We start from the raw sequence: 20,776 nt of genomic DNA on the forward strand, positions 1-20,776 counted from the left end.
GAACGATCTTAAAAATCCCTCGAAGGAGATAATAAAGAACCCAAAGCAGATGGTATCCTACTGCAAGGGTAGTCTTAAGAATCCAAAAGAGGTTGCTCAGAAGAGATAGATGTATCCCAACCTCTATTGCTCTCGCGTAAAGACTTTTTTTTACGCGACAGGAAAAAGTGACTACGAATTCCCCTTTTTGTTTGCGAATCCCTGTTTGTATCCTTTGAGCGCACGCCCATTAAGTAGCGATCAAATTAAGGAAATCGATCAAACGATCCCAATACCGTGCCAGCCCAAATCATGATCTTCACCAACTTGGATTTGGTTCTCTCGCGAAAATCGCGAGTTGCAGAGATGAGAACCATGAAAAGCAAGATCCCGAATAAGAAAACAGAAACCGAGGAAGAGGAAACCACAAGAGTGAAGACTAGTAGAGTCTCGTCTTTTGTCATTCTTTGCTCCTTTTTCACTCAATGATTCCTTCGAATTTGCCGACCAAAAATTCTATATGTCTATTCTATCTATGATATTTCTATATATATAGAATATGATATCTAATATGACATCCGATTTGTCAAAGGGATTGGATTGGTGACTTACCCATTCAGTGACTTTGGCACTGGACGTTCCAAAAACGGGTACTATCGGATCGGGTGAATTAGAGAATAGACAGAGGTCCGTTGGCATTTCAGCCTTTCTTCTCCTTTCAGGGCCTATCCGAAAGAGAATCCAGTACCTCTTGGTCCTGAATATCAGAATAGGACGAACGAACCGGCCTCCGCGGATATCTTTGCTTCGGAACAAAACCCTGCAATCAAATAGATTGTCCCAAGGGCGCCATATTCTAGGAGCCCAAGTTATGCTATTGAAAATTCGTTCCTCTAGCAGTTCCGGTTTGAGCATTCCGTTCCCTTTTTCAAACTCCACTTCTTTTCATATAGCAATCCCTGATCAAAGAGAGAACAATATCCATTTCAAAACATTTATAACAGATTCCTTAGTTCGGACCGACGAAGTAATGTCACTCGACTATTATCAACCTGACTGCAATCTTTTTCTGTCGGTAAGGATTGCACCAGAGCACCTTCTACTTCTAATAGGCCATGAACTATAGATAGAGAAGAATCATTCTGAGCGAGTACATAAGAAGCGATCCACTTTTTTTCATCGGTTCCAGGGGAAGACCAAAGATCTTGCGCGGCAGGTCCGCCAGAAAAACTCAAAAGAGAAAGAAGTCTCGTTAATCTCTTCATGCTCGTTCCAAGTTCGAAGTACCTTTTGGCCAAAGAAAAACCCGCTTCCTGACACGATTGCCTCTTTATCTTTATATAGATAGATTCTATGGGGTTATTACTTAGTAAGTCTATTTTGTACAAGAGCCCCTCCTATCTGATAGAAAAGGGTCCCATGATCCCGAGCCGATCTTACCTTGGCTCGCAAACCCCAAGTTTGTCTATGAAGAGCTAATCTAATTGTATTTTTTTCTAGAATGGATTTCTTATGTGGAATACTAATGGATAGGGCCTCGTTGCTAAGTGCTACAAGATCTAGTGCACTGGAACTCGTGGTTATGGACCCGAATCCTTTAGTATGGAACATTGTCTTTTCCAAGTAAAAACCCCTAGTATATGAAAGAATGAAAAGGTGCTTTCGTTCTTGTGGAATAAGAAGCCCTCGTACCTTAATGAAAGGAAAATCGTAATTTTTCGTTAGGTATTTGACCAAATAGGATCGTCCAGTTCCTATAGAACCTATCACTAAAATACCCGATAGGGCTAAGCGGAACGAAAAGGGTTTTCCATGAGATGGTAAATGAAAACGATTAGTCCCACACGAGGTTTGGGAATAAGTGATTGTCTGATAATGAGCAAGGAATATACGTCTTTCTGCTAAAGAGGATCTATTAAACTCATAATTCATTAGATCCTTGTTATCAATGCCAACTAGGTATCATAAGGAAATGGATCCCGGTTGTTCAATCCTTTGATAACCAAGGTCATTCTTTGCTAAAGAGAAATGATCACTATGAGTCAGACTCAATAGAATTGGATCCATTCCAAATAGCGAGAATTAGGATTCTTGATCCCTCTCAATCTCTCTTTCAATTCGAGGATCCAGAGAGGTGTTTTCATAGTCATCTCCGAATATTTGCCATCTCGGAATATTTTCGATTTCATTTTTCTATGATATGTCTTTCTATATGAAAATTGGTTATTTACGATGTACGATGATCCCTGTTAAGCATCCATGGCTGAATGGTTAAAGCGCCCAACTCATAATTGGTAAATTTGCGGGTTCAATTCCTGCTGGATGCACACGAACGGGAACATTCCATAAGTCTATTGGAACTGGCTCTCTATCCATGGAATCTCATCCATCATCCATACATAACGAATTGGTATGGTATATTCATACCATAACATAAGAACAATAAGAACTCGAATTCTTATCGATACTGGAACTCAGAGCATAGGAGGGAAAGTCGATTTATGGATGGAATCAAATACGCAGTATTTACAGAAAAAAGTCTTCGTTTATTGGGAAAGAATCAATATACTTTTAATGTCGAATCGGGATTCACTAAGACAGAAATAAAGCATTGGGTCGAACTCTTCTTTGGTGTTAAGGTGGTAGCTGTGAATAGCCATCGACTACCTGGAAAAGGTAGAAGAATAGGACCTATTCTGGGCCATACAATGCATTACAGACGTATGATCATTACCCTTCAACCGGGTTATTCTATTCCACTTCTAGATAGAGAAAAAAACTAAAGGAGAATACTTAATAATACGGCGAAACATTTATACAAAACACCTATCCCGAGCACACGCAAGGGAACCGTAGACAGGCAAGTGAAATCCAATCCACGAAATAATTTGATCCATGGACGGCACCGTTGTGGTAAAGGTCGTAATTCCAGAGGAATCATTACCGCAAGGCATAGAGGGGGAGGTCATAAGCGCCTATACCGTAAAATAGATTTTCGACGGAATCAAAAAGACATATCTGGTAGAATCGTAACCATAGAATACGACCCTAATCGAAATGCATACATTTGTCTCATACACTATGGGGATGGTGAGAAGAGATATATTTTACATCCCAGAGGGGCTATAATTGGAGATACTATTGTTTCTGGTACAAAAGTTCCTATATCAATGGGAAATGCCCTACCTTTGAGTGCGGTTTGAACTATTGATTTACGTAATTGGAAGTAACCAATTAGGTTTACGACGAAACCTAGAAATCGATCACTGATCCAATTTGACTACCTCTACGGGATAGACCTCAACAGAAAACTGTTGAGTAACGGCAGCAAGTGATTGAGTTCAGTAGTTCCTCATAGAAAATTATTGACTCTAGAGATATGGTAATATGGAGAAGACAAAATTGTTTGAAGCACGCACAGAACCGGAAGCGCCCCTTGTTTCAAAGAGAGGAGGACGGGTTATTCACATTTAATTTGATGGTCAGAGGCAAATTGAAAGCTAAGCAGTGGTAATTAAGACCCCCGGGGGAAAATAGGGATGTCTCCTACGTTACCCATAATATGTGGAAGTATCGACGTAATTTCATAGAGTCATTCGATCTGAATGCTACATGAAGAACATAAGCCAGATGACGGAACGCAGAGACCTAGGATGTAGAAGATCATAACATGAGCGATTCGGCAGATTTGGATTCCTTTCCTATATATCCACTCATGTGGTACTTCATCATATGATTCATATAAGATCCATCTGTCTAGAGATCGTCATATACATCTAGAAAGCCGTATGCTTTGGAAGAAGCTTGTACAGTTTGGGAAGGGGTTTTTTGAGAGAAAAGAAGAATCTACTTCAACCGATATGCCCTTAGGCACGGCCATGCATAACATAGAAATCACACGTGGAAGGGGTGGGCAATTAGCTAGAGCAGCAGGTGCTGTAGCGAAACTCATTGCAAAAGAGGGTAAATCGGCCACTTTAAGATTACCATCTGGGGAGGTCCGTTTAGTATCCCAAAATTGCTTAGCAACAGTCGGACAAGTGGGTAATGTTGGGGTGAACCAAAAAAGTTTGGGTAGAGCCGGATCTAAGTGTTGGCTAGGTAAACGCCCCGTAGTAAGAGGGGTAGTTATGAACCCTGTGGACCACCCCCATGGGGGCGGTGAAGGGAAAGCTCCCATTGGTAGAAAAAAACCCACAACCCCTTGGGGTTATCCTGCGCTTGGAAGAAGAACTAGGAAAAGGAAAAAATATAGCGATAGTTTTATTCTTCGTCGCCGTAAGTAAATACGTAACTAGGAATATGGAAAATTGCATTTTTGGAATTTGCAATAATGCGATGGGCGAACGACGGGAATTGAACCCGCGCATGGTGGATTCACAATCCACTGCCTTGATCCACTTGGCTACATCCGCCCCTTATCCAGCTAAAGGATTTTTTTCTTTTTTCCGTTGATCATTATTCTATTTATTCTGACCTCCGTACTTCGATCGAGATATTGGACATAGAATGCCACTCTTTAAAAAGGAAAAAAGGAGTAATCAGCTGTGACACGAAAAAAAACGAATCCTTTTGTAGCTCATCATTTATTGGCAAAGATAGAAAAGGTCAATATGAAGGAGGAGAAAGAAACAATAGTAACGTGGTCCCGGGCATCTAGCATTCTACCCACAATGGTTGGCCATACAATTGCGATTCATAATGGAAAGGAACATATACCTATTTACATAACAAATCCTATGGTAGGTCGCAAATTGGGAGAATTCGTGCCTACTCGGCATTTTACGAGTTATGAAAATGCAAGAAAGGATACTAAATCTCGTCGTTAACTGAATTCTGAATAGAAAGATTAAGAAGAAAAAAAAGATTCAAAATAAAGTAAAGGTAGGCGGGGAATAAACTTATTTATGACAAGTTTCAAACTAGTAAAGTATATCCCTAGGATAAAGAAGAAGAAAAGTGGGCTAAGGAAACTCGCAAGGAAAGTTCCAACCGATCGTCTACTTAAGTTCGAGAGAGTTTTCAAAGCACAAAAACGTATCCCTATGTCTGTTTTCAAAGCACAAAGAGTTCTTGACGAGATTCGGTGGCGTTACTACGAGGAAACTGTTATGATACTGAACCTCATGCCCTATCGAGCATCTTATCCCATCTTAAAGTTGGTTTATTCGGCAGCCGCAAATGCAACTCATTATAGGGATTTCGACAAAGCGAATTTATTCATTACTAAAGCCGAAGTCAGTAGGAGTACTATTATGAAGAAATTCAGACCTCGAGCTCGAGGACGTAGTTTCCCTATAAAAAAAAGCATGTGTCATATAACAATTGTACTAAATATAGTAAAGAAATCTAAATAACCTTTAGATCCATCTAAGATTTCGATTCCCAGTAAAAAAAAATATAGAATAGAAAAATATGGGACAAAAAATAAATCCACTCGGTTTCAGACTTGGTACAACCCAAAAACACCATTCCTTTTGGTTCGCACAACCAAAAAATTATTCTGAAGGTCTACAGGAAGATAAAAAAATAAGGGATTGTATCAAGAACTATATACAAAAGAATAGGAAAAAGGGCTCGAATAGAAAAATAGAATCAGACTCAAGTTCCGAAGTAATTACACATAATAGAAAAATGGACTCAGGTTCAAGTTCCGAAGTAATTACACATATAGAAATTCAAAAAGAAATCGATACGATCCACGTCATAATCCATATTGGATTCCCAAATTTATTAAAGAAAAAAGGAGCAATCGAAGAATTAGAGAAAGATCTACAAAAGGAAATTAACTCTGTAAACCAGAGATTTAATATTTCTATCGAAAAAGTTAAAGAACCTTATAGACAGCCTAACATTCTTGCAGAATATATAGCTTTCCAATTAAAAAATAGAGTTTCATTCCGAAAGGCAATGAAAAAAGCCATTGAATTAACTAAAAAAGCAGATATAAGGGGAGTAAAAGTAAAAATTGCGGGTCGTCTCGGAGGAAAAGAAATTGCACGTGCCGAATCCATTAAAAGGGGCAGACTTCCCCTCCAAACAATCCGCGCTAAAATTGATTATTGCTGCTATCCAATTCGAACTATCTATGGAGTATTAGGTGTAAAAATTTGGATATTCGTAGACGAAGAATAACTAATCTTGTCTTCGAATTCTGTCCATTGATAGAATAAAAAATGACAAGAGACTTTTTTCCTGAAATCCCTGCAAAAGAAGAAATTCTACCTCTTTCTATAAGATTTAATGAAAATTGATAAATCATTTAATATAATTGCTATGCTTAGTGTGTGACTCGTTATTTTTTTTTCTTTTTTAAAGAAAAAAACTTAGTAATTATAGAAAATTAACTAATACTAATAACCAACCTATTGCTTCGTATTGTCGAGATCCTAACTAAGAAACAGTCACTATATGAATAAATACCTCTATCATAAATGAGTAGATGTGTCATATAGTTGTAGCAACTGCACTTTTTTATCTAAAAAAAAAATGGGATTCTAGGTTGTGAAGCAAAACTAAAGGGATGTGGATAAAGGGAGGGATGATAGAAAGAAGGAAGAGGAAATAAATAAGATATAGAATTCCACTGTGTATGGTCTATGAATTACATCATAAAAGGCAATGTGAAAAAGCATCAATATAATAAAACTAATAGAGAATGAAAAATTGTAACTTGAAAGAAGAACTACAAATTTTAAGCAATAATAAAGAGCCGCCCGGGTTAATAAAACTGAGAAAATTAACTCGGAAAGAAATTTTTTGGAAGCTCCGTTGCGGGATTCAGACCTAACCATTCAAGGAGAAGCAGTGGGAACGACAGAACCTATGATTCCATAGGATTTTATTGAAAAGAATCCTAACACTTCATTGGGTGGGATGGCGGAACAAACCAAAAAAATTGTCTTATTTGGTAAGTTTATAAATTAACAAATAAGACAGGAAAGAGTAAATATTCGCCCGCGAAATTCTTATTGAATTAGAATACTTTACCGCGATTCAATAAGAGTAAAAATAAGGATATTTTTTAGAAGGACTACATTATTATCTATAAATATAGAATTTAGATAAATATCCACACACATCTGGATATATTCTAGATCTTCTTTTTTGACTATATATTATATTTTTCTGTTTTAACAAATTCAATATAAAAATAAAAAAAAAACCTAACTTTTTCTATTATCTATTAATGTGTATCTATCCGTACCGTAATATTTTTAAATATTATGGAATTAGAGAAATTTATTTACATGCTTTCTCATTCCATTCGCGAGGAGCTGGATGAGAAGAAACTCTCATGTCCAGTTTTGGAGTAGAGATGGAACTAAGAAAGAGAACCATCGACTATAACCCCAAAAGAACCAGATTTCGCAAACAACATAGAGGAAGAATGAAAGGAAAATCCTTCCGAGGCAATCGTATTTGTTTTGGTAGATATGCTCTTCAAGCACTTGAACCCGCTTGGATCACGGCGAGACAGATAGAAGCAGGACGAAGAGCAATAACACGATATGCACGTCGTGGTGGAAAAATATGGGTACGTATATTTCCCGACAAACCGGTTACACTAAGACCCACGGAAACACGTATGGGCTCGGGAAAGGGGTCCCCCGAATATTGGGTAGCCGTTGTTAAACCAGGTCGTATACTTTATGAAATGGGGGGAGTATCTGAAACTGTAGCTAGAGCAGCTATCTCCATAGCGGCCAGTAAAATGCCCATACGAAGTCAATTTATTCGATTAGAGATATAGAACCCTAAAAGGGGTATGGAAGAAAAAAAATGCCCGGTTTTTCTTTCTGGAAAGACAATATTTCTTTCATCCTTTTGCATTGAAATAACAAATTGAAATCAAAATAATATGATTCAACCTCAGACCCTTTTAAATGTAGCAGACAATAGTGGAGCTCGAAAATTGATGTGTATTCGAGTCATAGGAGCTGCTGGTAATCAGCGATATGCTCGTATTGGTGATGTTATTGTTGCTGTAATCAAAGACGCATTGCCCCAAATGCCTCTAGAAAGATCCGAAGTAATTCGAGCTGTAATTGTACGTACATGTAAAGAATTCAAATGCGAAGACGGTATAATAATCCGCTATGATGACAATGCTGCGGTTATAATTGATCAAAAAGGCAACCCAAAAGGAACTCGAGTTTTTGGCGCGATTGCCGAGGAATTGAGAGAATTGAATTTTACCAAAATAGTTTCATTAGCTCCTGAAGTATTATAAATACTAGTAGGCGAAATTTAGATCAAAGAATTAATATTAGTAGATTGTGTTTTACGTATATGTTTTAAAATCCAAAATGAAAAGAAAAAAAAAGAAAACATGTTGATTATAGAAAAATTAGGAGGAACCTAGAATTAGAGTCTTATGGGCAAGGACACTATTGCTGATTTACTAACTTCTATAAGAAACGCGGACATGAATAAAAAAGGAACAGTTCGAGTAGTATCTACAAATATTACCGAAAACATTGTTAAAATACTTCTACGAGAGGGTTTTCTTGAAAGTGTTCGGAAACATCAGGAACGTAACAGATATTTCTTGGTTTCAACTTTGCGACATCAAAAGAGAAAGACTCGAAAAGGAATATAGAACAAGAACTTTTTTAAAGCGTATTAGCCGACCCGGCTTACGAATTTATACCAACTATCAAGGAATTCCTAAAGTTTTGGGTGGAATGGGAATTGCTATTCTTTCTACTTCTCGAGGGATAATGACAGATCGAGAAGCTCGACTAAACAGAATTGGGGGAGAAGTCTTATGTTATATATGGTAATCGCCCCGCCTATAGTGCTCGAATTCTACCTCGCCCTTCCTATTTTGAAAATAAAAATGGAAAAATAGGAGAAAAAAATATGACAGAAAAAAAAAATAGGAGAGAAAAAAAAAACCCGAGAGAAGCAAAAGTTACTTTTGAAGGTTTAGTTACGGAAGCCCTACCCAATGGAATGTTCCGCGTTCGGCTAGAGAATGACACCATCATCCTAGGCTATATTTCAGGAAAGATCCGGTCTAGTTCTATACGAATACTGATGGGGGATAGGGTCAAAATTGAAGTAAGTCGTTATGATTCAAGCAAGGGACGTATAATTTATAGACTTCCCCATAAGGATTCGAAGCGTATCGAAGACTCGAAGGATAGCGAAGATTTGAAGGATAGCGAAGATTTGAAGAATACCAAAGATTCAAAGGATTAGGTTTTTCTTTTTTTTTTCTAGGGTAATAAATTCTAAGTTCTAAAATTCAAGCGAAGAGACTTATTTTTTTCCAAAATATTAGATTCATAGTTTAAAAAAGGATACGGAAATATGAAAATAAGAGCTTCCGTTCGTAAAATTTGTACAAAATGTCGACTGATTCGTAGGCGTGGACGAATTAGAGTGATTTGCTCTAATCCGAAGCATAAACAAAGACAGGGGTAATCTTTCGAAAAAGAACTTTACTGTCTAAAAAGTAAAAAAAAAGTACCCGCGGAAATGTTCCAATTCCAAATAAAATAATTTCAAATAATTAAAGTAAAGGGTGTATTTTACCCTGAAACGGATATCTTTGTATCTTTTTTTTTATTTCTAACTCATATTTATGAGATAATAAAATATGGCAAAAGCTATACCAAAAATTGGTTCACGTAAGAAAGTGCGTATTGGTTTACGTAGGAATGCACGTTTTAGTTTACGGAAGAGTGCACGTAGAATAACAAAAGGGGTTATTCATGTTCAAGCTAGTTTCAACAATACCATTATAACTGTTACAGACCCACAAGGTCGGGTGGTTTTCTGGTCCTCGGCCGGTACTTGTGGATTCAAAAGCTCAAGAAAAGCATCACCCTATGCTGGTCAAAGAACAGCAGTAGATGCTATTCGTACAGTAGGTTTGCAACGAGCAGAAGTTATGGTAAAGGGCGCTGGTAGTGGAAGAGATGCCGCATTACGAGCCATTGCTAAAAGTGGTGTGCGATTAAGTTGTATACGCGATGTAACACCTATGCCGCATAATGGATGTCGACCACCTAAAAAAAGACGTCTGTAAAAGAATTAACCCGCTTTCAACTTTCAAGAGAAATAAACGATTCAATGATAAAATAATAATACTAGTCTATTATGGTTCGAGAGGAGGTAGCAGGATCCACTCAAACACTACAGTGGAAGTGTGTTGAATCAAGAGTAGATAGTAAGCGTCTTTATTATGGTCGTTTCATTCTGTCCCCGCTTAGAAAAGGTCAAGCGGACACCGTTGGTATTGCCTTGCGAAGAGCTTTACTTGGCGAAATAGAAGGAACATGTATCACACGTGCAAAATTTGGGAGCGTGCCACACGAATATTCTACAATAGCAGGTATTGAAGAATCCGTACAAGAAATTTTACTAAATTTGAAAGAAATTGTATTGAGAAGTAATCTCTATGGAGTTAGAGACGCATCAATTTGCGTCAAAGGTCCTAGATACATAACTGCTCAAGATATCATCTTACCGCCTTCCGTAGAAACCGTTGATACGGCACAACCTATAGCTAACTTGACAGAGCCCATTGATTTCTGTATTGATTTACAGATCAAGAGAGATCGTGGATATCAGACAGAACTCAGAAAGAACTATCAAGATGGAAGTTATCCTATAGATGCTGTATCCATGCCTGTTCGAAATGTGAATTATAGTATTTTTTCTTGTGGGAATGGAAATGAAAAACACGAGATACTTTTTCTAGAAATATGGACTAATGGAAGTTTAACCCCTAAGGAAGCGCTTTATGAGGCTTCTCGTAATTTGATTGATTTATTTCTTCCTTTTCTACACGCCGAGGAAGAGGGCACTAGTTTCGAAGAAAATAAAAACAGGTTTACTCCACCCCTTTTTACTTTTCAAAAAAGATTAACTAATCTAAAGAAAAACAAAAAAGGAATTCCATTGAATTGTATTTTTATTGATCAATTAGAATTAACTTCTAGAACATATAATTGTCTAAAAAGGGCCAATATACATACACTATTGGACCTTTTGAGTAAGACTGAAGAAGATCTTATGAGAATTGACAGTTTTCGTATGGAAGATAGAAAACATATATGGGACACTCTAGAGAAGCATCTCCCAATTGATTTACTTAAGAATAAACTCTCGTTTTAAATCCATTGCAATTTTTTTTCTTCTTCTTTTTCGAGTTAGAATAGAATAAAAAGAAAAAAGAAAACAATTTTGCATCTTTGGTACAATCTATATTTTCGCGAAATGGATCATAATAAAATAATAAAATGGATTTTAGGTATCTAGGGAAGATTCTACTTGGAAGTAACTATTTCCTAGATACCTATGGTACTTCATGGTTGAATGAATCAAAAAAAATCTAAAAAAGACCTAAAGTTAACGATTTATCAATGGGTAGTGTTGCTCCAATACCTAACCAAAGAGCTACTACAGTACCGATTAAAAAAACGGTCGTAGCTACTGGGCGGCGAAATGGATTTTGGAATTTATTGACATTCTCTAGAAAAGGTACTGTCAATAAGCCTGTTGGCACAGAAACCATTAAGAGAACGCCCAATAACTTATTGGGTACCGTACGGAGTATTTGAAACACGGGAAAGAAGTACCACTCGGGTAATATTTCCAAAGGAGTTGCAAACGGGTCTGCCGGTTCACCAATCATTGATGGCTCGAGAACCGCTAAACCTACATTACATGCAATAGTACCTAGAATTACTACTGGAAAAATATATAAAAGATCGTTGGGCCATGCGGGTTCCCCGTAATAATTATGTCCCATCCCTTTAGCTAATTTAGCTCTTAATACAGGATCATTTAAGTCTGGTTTCTTTGTTATTGGGATAGGTGAACTCTTTAGGATCCATCCCCCAAAGGAACCGGACATGAGAATTTATCATCATCCGGCTCGAGCAAGAGTGAAAGAAATAAGACCGCGGAAGATCCTTAATAGAATTAAGGTATATAATGACTCAATGACTCTAGACAAAAAAAGCTTTATCAGATTCTCTTTTCCAAAGTTGCACCTACCACTACTCATTGAAAATAATCCTATTCTTATGGGTAAATGCTCAATATCCAAGTGGGCTTACAAATTTGATCATGATCAATTGCTTTGTGGATTGTCTCATGTCTCTTGATTAGTTGGTATTTATCCCCTCAATATCGCAAGTTTCTTACCTCCAAACAAAATATTTACTTGTTACTAATAAAAAATCAAAAAGTTTAGCCTACATTCTTCCTTAGATCCCTTCTTTTACTCCGATAGTATTGCGGATCACAATCGATGCAAAGAAAATGAATGCATTTCCATACTATAATAAAAAGGTAAGTGTAATAAATAGAGAATTGGATCATGTCACATGACTGATTCCATTTCCACTCTATGGGATCTTACGGAGCCTGTTCATGGATGACATGGTTGCGGTATGATCATAGAAGATATTCTCCTCAAGTGAACCAGCCTATCCTTCCTAGGTAGGGGACTTACATGTTGATTGGATGCGGAGACACCTTTGGTTGTGAATTCTAATGTGGCAGATCCAATTCTTTATCTGCATGGCCAAATCAATAATTCAAGTCACACACTCCCATAATCCGCCTTTTTTCTTTCGTAAAATTAACTTCAACTATTTGTATCGTATAAAAATACTTCGGAGTTGAAGAGAAGTATCCAAATGACATGTGTTATTTTACAATAACCCATGCTTGTAGCAATGAAATACCACAACCTACCCGATATGATATATGAGAATTAGAATTCTCTATGATATGCCTTCCCTATAAAGGACCCGAAATACCTTGCTTACGTATCATTGGAAAGTGCATTAACATAAATACGGCAGTAAGCAGAGGCAGTACAAAGGTATGTAAACTATAAAAACGAGTCAAAGTGGATTGGCCCACACTAGCACTTCCGCGTAATAACTCCACTAAAGGCGATCCTATTACCGGAATGGCGTCAGGTACACCTGTCACAATTTTGACTGCCCAATAGCCAATTTGATCCCAAGGCAAAGAATAACCAGTTACACCAAATGATGCAGTCAAAACAGCCAAAACCACACCTGTCACCCAAGTTAATTCACGGGGTTTTTTAAATCCCCCTGTGAGATACACACGAAATACATGCAGGATCATCATTAAAACCATCATACTTGCTGACCATCGATGAACTGATCGGATTAACCAACCAAAGTTGGCCTCGGTCATTATGTATTGAACCGAGGAAAAAGCCTCTGTAACGGTTGGTCGGTAGTAAAAAGTCATAGCAAAACCGGTAGCGACTTGTACTAGAAAACAAGTAAGTGTAATTCCCCCTAAACAATAAAATATGTTGACATGGGGAGGAACATATTTACTAGTTATATCATCCGCAATTGCCTGAATCTCAAGACGTTCCTCAAACCAATCATATACTTTATTGAGATAGGTAACTAACCCACGCCCCCCTCTAAGAGCCGTATATGAAAATTTCATCTCGTACGGCTCAAGCAGAAACACACAAATTTTCAACGAATATTAGAAAAAAGGTTCAAAACTTCATCAGCCACTGAATCGGGTCGATTTGCCTTGAAGATAGCAAATAAAAAAAATCCGGAATATCTTCTTTGTGATGATAATGCCAAAAAATCTCAAGTTGGCGCGTCTTTCTTTCTTCCTTTCCCTTATGTTGGTCATTAGAGGCTTCTTGACTTTTCTCTTCCCTATTTTGGATTTTTTTTTATGCGTAATATAGAAATTATCTTGTTGTGATCCTATGAATCAGTTCAATTAAAACCTTAGATTCATACTAGAGCCACGATGATTTAGTCTCAAGCTAAACAAAAGGCAAGGGTTCTTCGAATAAGAACCGCTTGATAATCATTTATTGAAATTGAATCAGTGTAATGACTCGACAAAATCGATAGAAAAAAAGTTGTCTTTTGGGCAAACAAAATTGTAAGGAAGAAAATTTCTTTTTTATTTTTATTTAAGAACTACTTGAATTTTTCAGTCTGGTTGCGAGGTCTTAATAGTGAGTATGAATCATAGTTCCATTTTTTTTGATCCACTCTATCTATTTCGTGTTCCAGATACTAGAATAAATAATATCTGACGAATTAGAATCATCTTGATAGAGATAACAGGCCCTTTCTATGTATTATCAATAGGATCAATTCTAACAAGTCACACACTCATATTCCAGAGATACCGAAACAAAAAAATTCCGCGGTCGAACTACCATAATATCTAGAAATGTAGAGCTTAAACTAGAAAGGCTTTTTTGGATGGAAAAACTCTGACTTCCTAGTTTTAGTTAGTAGAAACCTAATTGGTTAAAATTCCATCCAGTAAAATGGAAGAATTATAAATTTCTAAAATGATAGATAGGAATATAGCGAATAAAGCCATTGCGACCCCCATAAAAGGAGTAGTCCCCCAACCCGGGGCGACTTTCCCATATTCCGAATTCAAGGGTTTCAGTAAACTACCTGCACCAGTTCGTTTTGGCCTAGGTTTAGAACTATCTTCAACGGTTTGTGTAGCCATAAATTATATTTAATCATTGGTGTTGACTTTGTATACTATTCCGTTGTAGTTGTAAATACACGATCTTTTCGTAGATCCATTGTAATCTTGAAATTCTATAAAAATGGAAACAGCAACTTTAGTCGCCATCTCCATATCTGGTTTACTTGTAAGCTTTACTGGGTATGCCTTATATACCGCGTTTGGGCAACCCTCTCAACAATTAAGAGATCCATTCGAAGAACACGGAGACTAATTTAAGTAAGAAGTCCCCCTATCTGGGAGACTTCTTACTTAAATGAAATTATTTTATTCTTTTAGTTGGAGTTGGTGGAACCTTAGGTGGTTCTCGGAAGAAGATAGCGAAAAAAATTATCCCTAAAGTCGAAACTAAAAGGAACGTATAAACCAATGCTTCCATAGATTCGATCGTGGTTTATTTACAATTATAACTTCCACACCTATTCATTTGTCATTTGGGAGAATTTCCCATATAAAGAAAGAAAAAGAGTCAAAGAAAGGATGGGAGATGTCAAATCAAAAAAGAGAGGTGAAAGATACCATAACAATGTGTATCAGACTGCCTGTTTCTTTGTAGTTGGATCTCCCACTTTTTGGAATGTTCCAAATTCCACTTGAGCATCCAAATCTGGATCAATACCAGCAAAAACATCTCGGAACAATGTTCTAGCGCCATGCCAAATGTGTCCGAAAAAGAAGAGCAAAGCAAAGGTAGCATGACCAAAAGTGAACCAACCCCTTGGACTGCTGCGAAAAACACCATCGGATTTCAAAGTAGCCCGGTCTAATTCAAAAATTTCCCCTAATTGAGAACGCCTCGCATATTTTTTTACAGTAGCAGGATCAGAATAATTTACTCCATTAAGTTCGCCACCATAGAACTCCACCGTTACGCCTACTTGTTCAACACTATATTTGGATTCTGCTCTTCTAAAAGGAACGTCCGCTCTAACAATTCCCTCCTCATCTACCAAAACAACCGGAAATGTTTCAAAAAAAGTAGGCATACGGCGTACAAAAAGCTCACGTCCTTCTTTATCTCTAAAGACGGGATGTCCTAACCATCCAACAGCTATTCCATCCCCATTGTCCATTGAGCCCGCTCTGAATAATCCCCCTTTTGCCGGATTATTACCAATATAATCATAAAAGGCTAATTTTTCGGGAATTTTAGACCAAGCTTCTGATAAACTAAGATTTTCGGCTAAACCATTGCTAACTCTTCGATATATTTCTTGCTGAAAGTATCCCTGATCCCACTGATAACGAGTAGGCCCAAATAATTCGATTGGGGTCGTTGCTGACCCATACCACATAGTTCCAGCAACTACGAAAGCTGCAAAAAAAACAGCAGCGATACTACTGGAAAGTACAGTTTCAATATTGCCCATACGTAATCCTTTATATAGACGTTGAGGCGGACGGACACTAAGATGGAATAAGCCCGCTAATATACCCAATGTACCCGCAGCAATATGATGAGAAGCTATTCCCCCCGGAACAAAAGGATCAAAACCTTCTGCACCCCACGCTGGATTTACAGCTTGTACTTTTCCAGTTAGTCCATAAGGATCGGATACCCATATCCCAGGACCATACAAACCCGTTACATGAAATGCCCCAAAGCCAAAGCAAGCCACCCCTGCAAGAAATAAATGAATTCCAAAGATCTTGGGCAAATCCAAAGAGGGTTTTCCCGTCCGCTCATCAGAGAATATTTCTAGGTCCCAATATACCCAATGCCAGATCGCTGCCAAGAAACACAAGCCAGAAAACACAATATGCGTAGCTGCCACACCTTCATAACTCCAAATACCCGGATTTGTTACAGTTCCTCCTGAAATACTCCAACCACCCCACGAATCCGTTATTCCTAAACGAGTCATGAAGGGAATTACGAACATACCTTGTCTCCACATTGGATCCAGAACAGGATCAGAGGGATCAAAAACTGCTAATTCGTATAAAGCCATTGAGCCAGCCCAACCAGAAACTAGAGCTGTGTGCATTATATGCACCGCAAGCAATCGACCCGGATCATTCAATACGACAGTATGAACACGATACCAAGGCAAACCCATGGAAATACCCCTTTAGCAAAGAAAAATAGACACGATGTCGCTTTATTTTATCGCATTGAAAAAGATTATCCATTGTACCTAACCCTTCTAGGGGATTCTGTGTCAGAAAGCGCGAATATTTATTTCATTCCATTAAAAATAAGAAGCCAATTCTGTTCATAAGAAGAAAGAGAAGCAGATCTATTCTATACTCGATAAGTGCCAATATGCAATGGGTAACTTGGCCAATTTGGAAAAAACGAAGAATAGATCGCTACCCCTCTTTGTTTAGCATTCGAATCACCCATTCCTTTTTCTTTATTCAATCTGTCTTACCTTTCTTATATGTATAACCTTTCCATCTATGTATTAATAGAATCTATAGTATTCATATAGAATAGAATAAGAATAAAATAGAATAGAATAAGAATAAAAATTAAGACAATAAACTGCAGATTCTTTCTTTCTGTTCCATTCTTACGTTTCCATATTAAAGTGTTTCTTACTTAAATTTAATAATATTAATCTAATATGCCCATTGGTGTTCCAAAAGTACCTTACCGGATTCCTGGAGATGAAGAAGCGACTTGGGTTGACTTATACAATGTTATGTATCGAGAAAGGACACTTTTTTTAGGTCAAGAGATTCGTTGCGAGATCACGAATCATATTACAGGTCTCATGGTATATCTGAGTATAGAAGATGGAATTAGTGATATTTTTTTGTTTATAAACTCCCCAGGCGGTTGGCTAATCTCAGGAATGGCTATTTTTGATACGATGCAAACGGTGACACCAGATATATATACAATATGCCTCGGAATAGCCGCGTCCATGGCGTCCTTCATTCTGCTTGGAGGAGAACCCGCCAAGCGTATAGCATTCCCTCACGCGAGGATTATGCTTCACCAACCTGCTAGTGCTTATTATCGGGCAAGGACACCAGAATTTTTACTAGAAGTAGAAGAGTTACACAAAGTTCGCGAAATGATCACAAGGGTTTATGCACTAAGAACAGGCAAGCCTTTTTGGGTTGTATCCGAAGACATGGAAAGGGATGTTTTTATGTCAGCAGACGAAGCCAAAGCTTATGGACTTGTCGATATTGTAGGGGATGAAATGATTGACAAGCACTGCGATACTGATCCAGTGTGGTTTCCGGAAATGTTTAAGGATTGGTAGTGTCCGGATTTCTTGTAAAGTTATTTCACAGCTAAATTCGTGTTTTCCTCGATTTAATAGAAAATAGAAAGACTTCATGATGAGCAATCATCAGGTTAAGATGGATCTAAACCAATCCATTTTTTTCTATATACATACAACATGCCAACGGTTAAACAACTTATTAGAAACGCAAGACAGCCAATACGAAATGCTAGAAAAACGGCTGCGCTTAAAGGATGCCCTCAGCGTCGAGGAACATGTGCTAGGGTGTATGTGCGACTCGTTCAGATCATGACTTCAAACAAATATAAAAAAAATTTGAAGTATCCCTGATTAGTACCAATGAATAGGATATAGCTTCTCTATCCTAGATTTCTATGGTATATGGAATTTCTGGTTTCCTTTGGTGCAAATCGAATTATCTAAATTTGGAAATAAGAAGCAATTCTCCCATTGGTAGCAAATGGTTATCCATTAAGCGGAGGAAATAGTAATAAAAAGAAAAAGGCTTATGCTCTTTTATCTTATAAAGAACGGACTAACAGGGTCAGCTACTTAGCCAACTTTCATAATTAAATACCGTCACTGTATGGATAACTCTTATTGTGAAAAGAGCTATTTACTCTATAATGGATAGGTAGAGCCAAAGAATGTGAACTATACAAGTTCGTAATACTTTTTGATGAAAGAAAGGGCTCCGGTGTATAGAGAGGGCCTCACCGTTTAAAAGGGAACCATAGAAACGATGGAACCCACTATTTTTTTTAGTATTATTTAGAATGAATTTGTTATTTCGTATAGAAATAACTGAACGGAGTGGAATAAAAAATCGTGGTTGGGAAGGTTACTATAGCAAAAGCCATTGGAATTAATATTTTATATATCGGAATAATTAGTTTTGTTATTAATGAGAAAAAGGGTGGCTAAAAGAAGAGAAATCATTAGTTATTCATTAAGGTTAATTTGATTCAATGACCAGAGTTCCGCGAGGATATATAGCCCGGAGACGACGAACAAAAATGCGTTCATTTGCCTCAAACTTTAGAGGGGCTCATTTAAGACTTAATCGAATGATTACCCAACAAGTAAAAAGAGCTTTTGTTTCCTCTCATCGAGATAGAGGTAGGCAAAAGAGGGATTTTCGTCGTTTGTGGATCACTCGGATAAACGCAGCAACGCGGGTATATAAAGTATTCGATAGTTATAGTAAATTAATACACAACCTGTACAAGAAGAAATTGATTCTTAATCGTAAAATGCTTGCACAAGTAGCTGTATCAAATCCAAATAATCTTTACACGATTTCCAATAAAATAAAGATCATCAATTAAAGGTATAAATAAAGTAATATACTGGAATAATAAAAGATGAATTCCCGGAGAGGGAACTCCGGGAAGATACAATAAATTAAGATTAAGTGGTAGGAATCGACGAGCTGGATTACTTTCTTTATAATATATATAGGTCTGGCCCTTGCGAATTCGAATAAAACATCAACAATCGGAACTTAAGTTCCGGTTGTTGTTTCTTAAATTTTGGTTGTAGTTTCTTAAGTTTCGATTGGAATTGTACTTTTGCGTTAATTGAGGAATATGTCTATTTTTTCTGGGTCTAGAACCTGTAATTATTGAAATTGACTGGGCTTGAAATTGTTTTTCGTTCTCATAGTTACGAAACGGTAAAAAAGATAAAATACGAGCCTGTTTTATAGCAAGAGTAATTAATCGTTGTTGTTTCAAGGTTAATCTATTTATTCGTCTCGATAATATTTTTCCTTGTTCACTAATAAATCTATTAATTAAACTCATGTTTCTATAATCAATTCGATCTCCCGGGCCAATCCGGGGACGCCTACGAAAAGGTTGTTTAGATTTACGAAAAGGTTGTTTGAATTTACGAAAAGTTTGCTTGGATTTACGAAAGGGTTGCTTGGATTTATTAAAAGTTTGCTTGGATTTACTAAAGGGTTGCTTAGATTTAAGAAAAGGTTGTTTAGATGTATACATGATTTATTCCTTATTTAATTTAAAATTGGAAAATGCACTTCTTTATTTTATTAATTTAGGATCCAGAAGAAGTAGTTTTTCTTTGATCCATATCTTATTTGATTCATATTTATAGTATATGAATACCCTCTATACATATGAAATAATATCGACCGGAAATCAGATGAGTTGATTTGTATTTTGTATTCTATACTATGTTTTATTTATATATAAAATATGAAGTTCTTACTCTTTCTGTTGTTTGGAAAGATCGAATACACGATGTTCCTATTTCTTTATTTCGTGATGAGTCGTATGCTTGCGACAATAACGACAAAATTTTTTGAATTCTAATTGTCCGGGTGTATTGTGGCGATTCTTTTGAGTACTATATCTAGAAATCCCCGTCGATTCCTCATTGGCACCTTTTCGAACACAACTGATGCATTCCAAAATAACTCTGATTCTAACATCTTTTCCCTTGGCCATGAACCTCCTTTTCCTTTTGGATTGACTTAATTTAATTCTTCTACTTATTCTTTTATTCTTCTATTTTGAATCCGAAGAAGAAGAATAAAATTCATTAGAATAATTTTTTTTTATTCTTAAATTAAGTAATAAAAAATAGAGAAATAATTAAAGAATACAATCCTTGTCGAATTAGCAAAGATTTTGGTTCGAAATCCTTTCATTTAATTAGTCAGCCCCGCCTTTTTCTATGCTCTGATTTCTGAGGCCTGATTTAGCTTGGGTACCCCTTTAAATTGAATTTCTATTTTTAAAAATAGGGTTTACCAAATTTTTAATGACTCTGAGGTTCAACCCAATCCATCTTTTCTTTCTTTTTCCTTCCGATACTAAAAAAAGATTGAAAAGGATAAGATAAAATTTTGTCATATCACGAAGAAATCTATCCCTCCCATAGCAATAACTAGAATTAAAAAAAAGGGAATGACAAAGCATCCGGGAATAAACGATTAATTTCTATCAATAAACCTGCTAAAGCACCAAACCATAGAGTACTTAGCACGGGTGCTACAGAGAGATATGTTTTTATATCCCGCATTGAAA

At 36.9% G+C, this 20,776-nt stretch overlaps 3 protein-coding genes across 3 annotated transcripts in view; 2 read left to right on the forward strand and 1 right to left on the reverse strand.

The window, feature by feature from the left end:
* Positions 1-374, forward strand: part of LOC123423785 (NAD(P)H-quinone oxidoreductase subunit 2 A, chloroplastic-like) — a 2,086-nt gene extending 1,712 nt beyond the window's left edge. The window contains exon 2 of the mRNA XM_045107888.1: positions 1-374. This exon is cut by the window's left edge and continues 1,585 nt beyond it. The gene's annotated coding sequence lies outside the window, so the exon portion shown is untranslated.
* Positions 375-2,238: 1,864 nt separating this feature from the next.
* LOC123423787 (50S ribosomal protein L2, chloroplastic) lies at positions 2,239-4,832 on the forward strand. The gene is made up of 3 exons (XM_045107889.1): positions 2,239-2,273; positions 2,765-3,171; positions 3,835-4,832. The coding sequence occupies exons 1-3, from the start codon at positions 2,239-2,241 to the stop codon at positions 4,263-4,265; spliced, it is 873 nt and encodes a 290-aa protein (XP_044963824.1). The 3' UTR covers positions 4,266-4,832.
* An 8,793-nt stretch (positions 4,833-13,625) lies between these two features.
* On the reverse strand, positions 13,626-19,785 carry LOC123423791 (30S ribosomal protein S18, chloroplastic). The gene has a single exon (XM_045107892.1). It carries the CDS (start codon positions 19,724-19,726, stop codon positions 19,214-19,216), a length of 513 nt encoding a protein of 170 aa, XP_044963827.1. The 5' UTR covers positions 19,727-19,785; the 3' UTR covers positions 13,626-19,213.
* Between the last annotated feature and the right edge of the window lie 991 nt (positions 19,786-20,776).

Source organism: Hordeum vulgare, unplaced genomic scaffold (assembly GCF_904849725.1).
Source record: "Hordeum vulgare subsp. vulgare unplaced genomic scaffold, MorexV3_pseudomolecules_assembly, whole genome shotgun sequence".
Classification (NCBI taxonomy): domain Eukaryota; kingdom Viridiplantae; phylum Streptophyta; class Magnoliopsida; order Poales; family Poaceae; genus Hordeum; species Hordeum vulgare.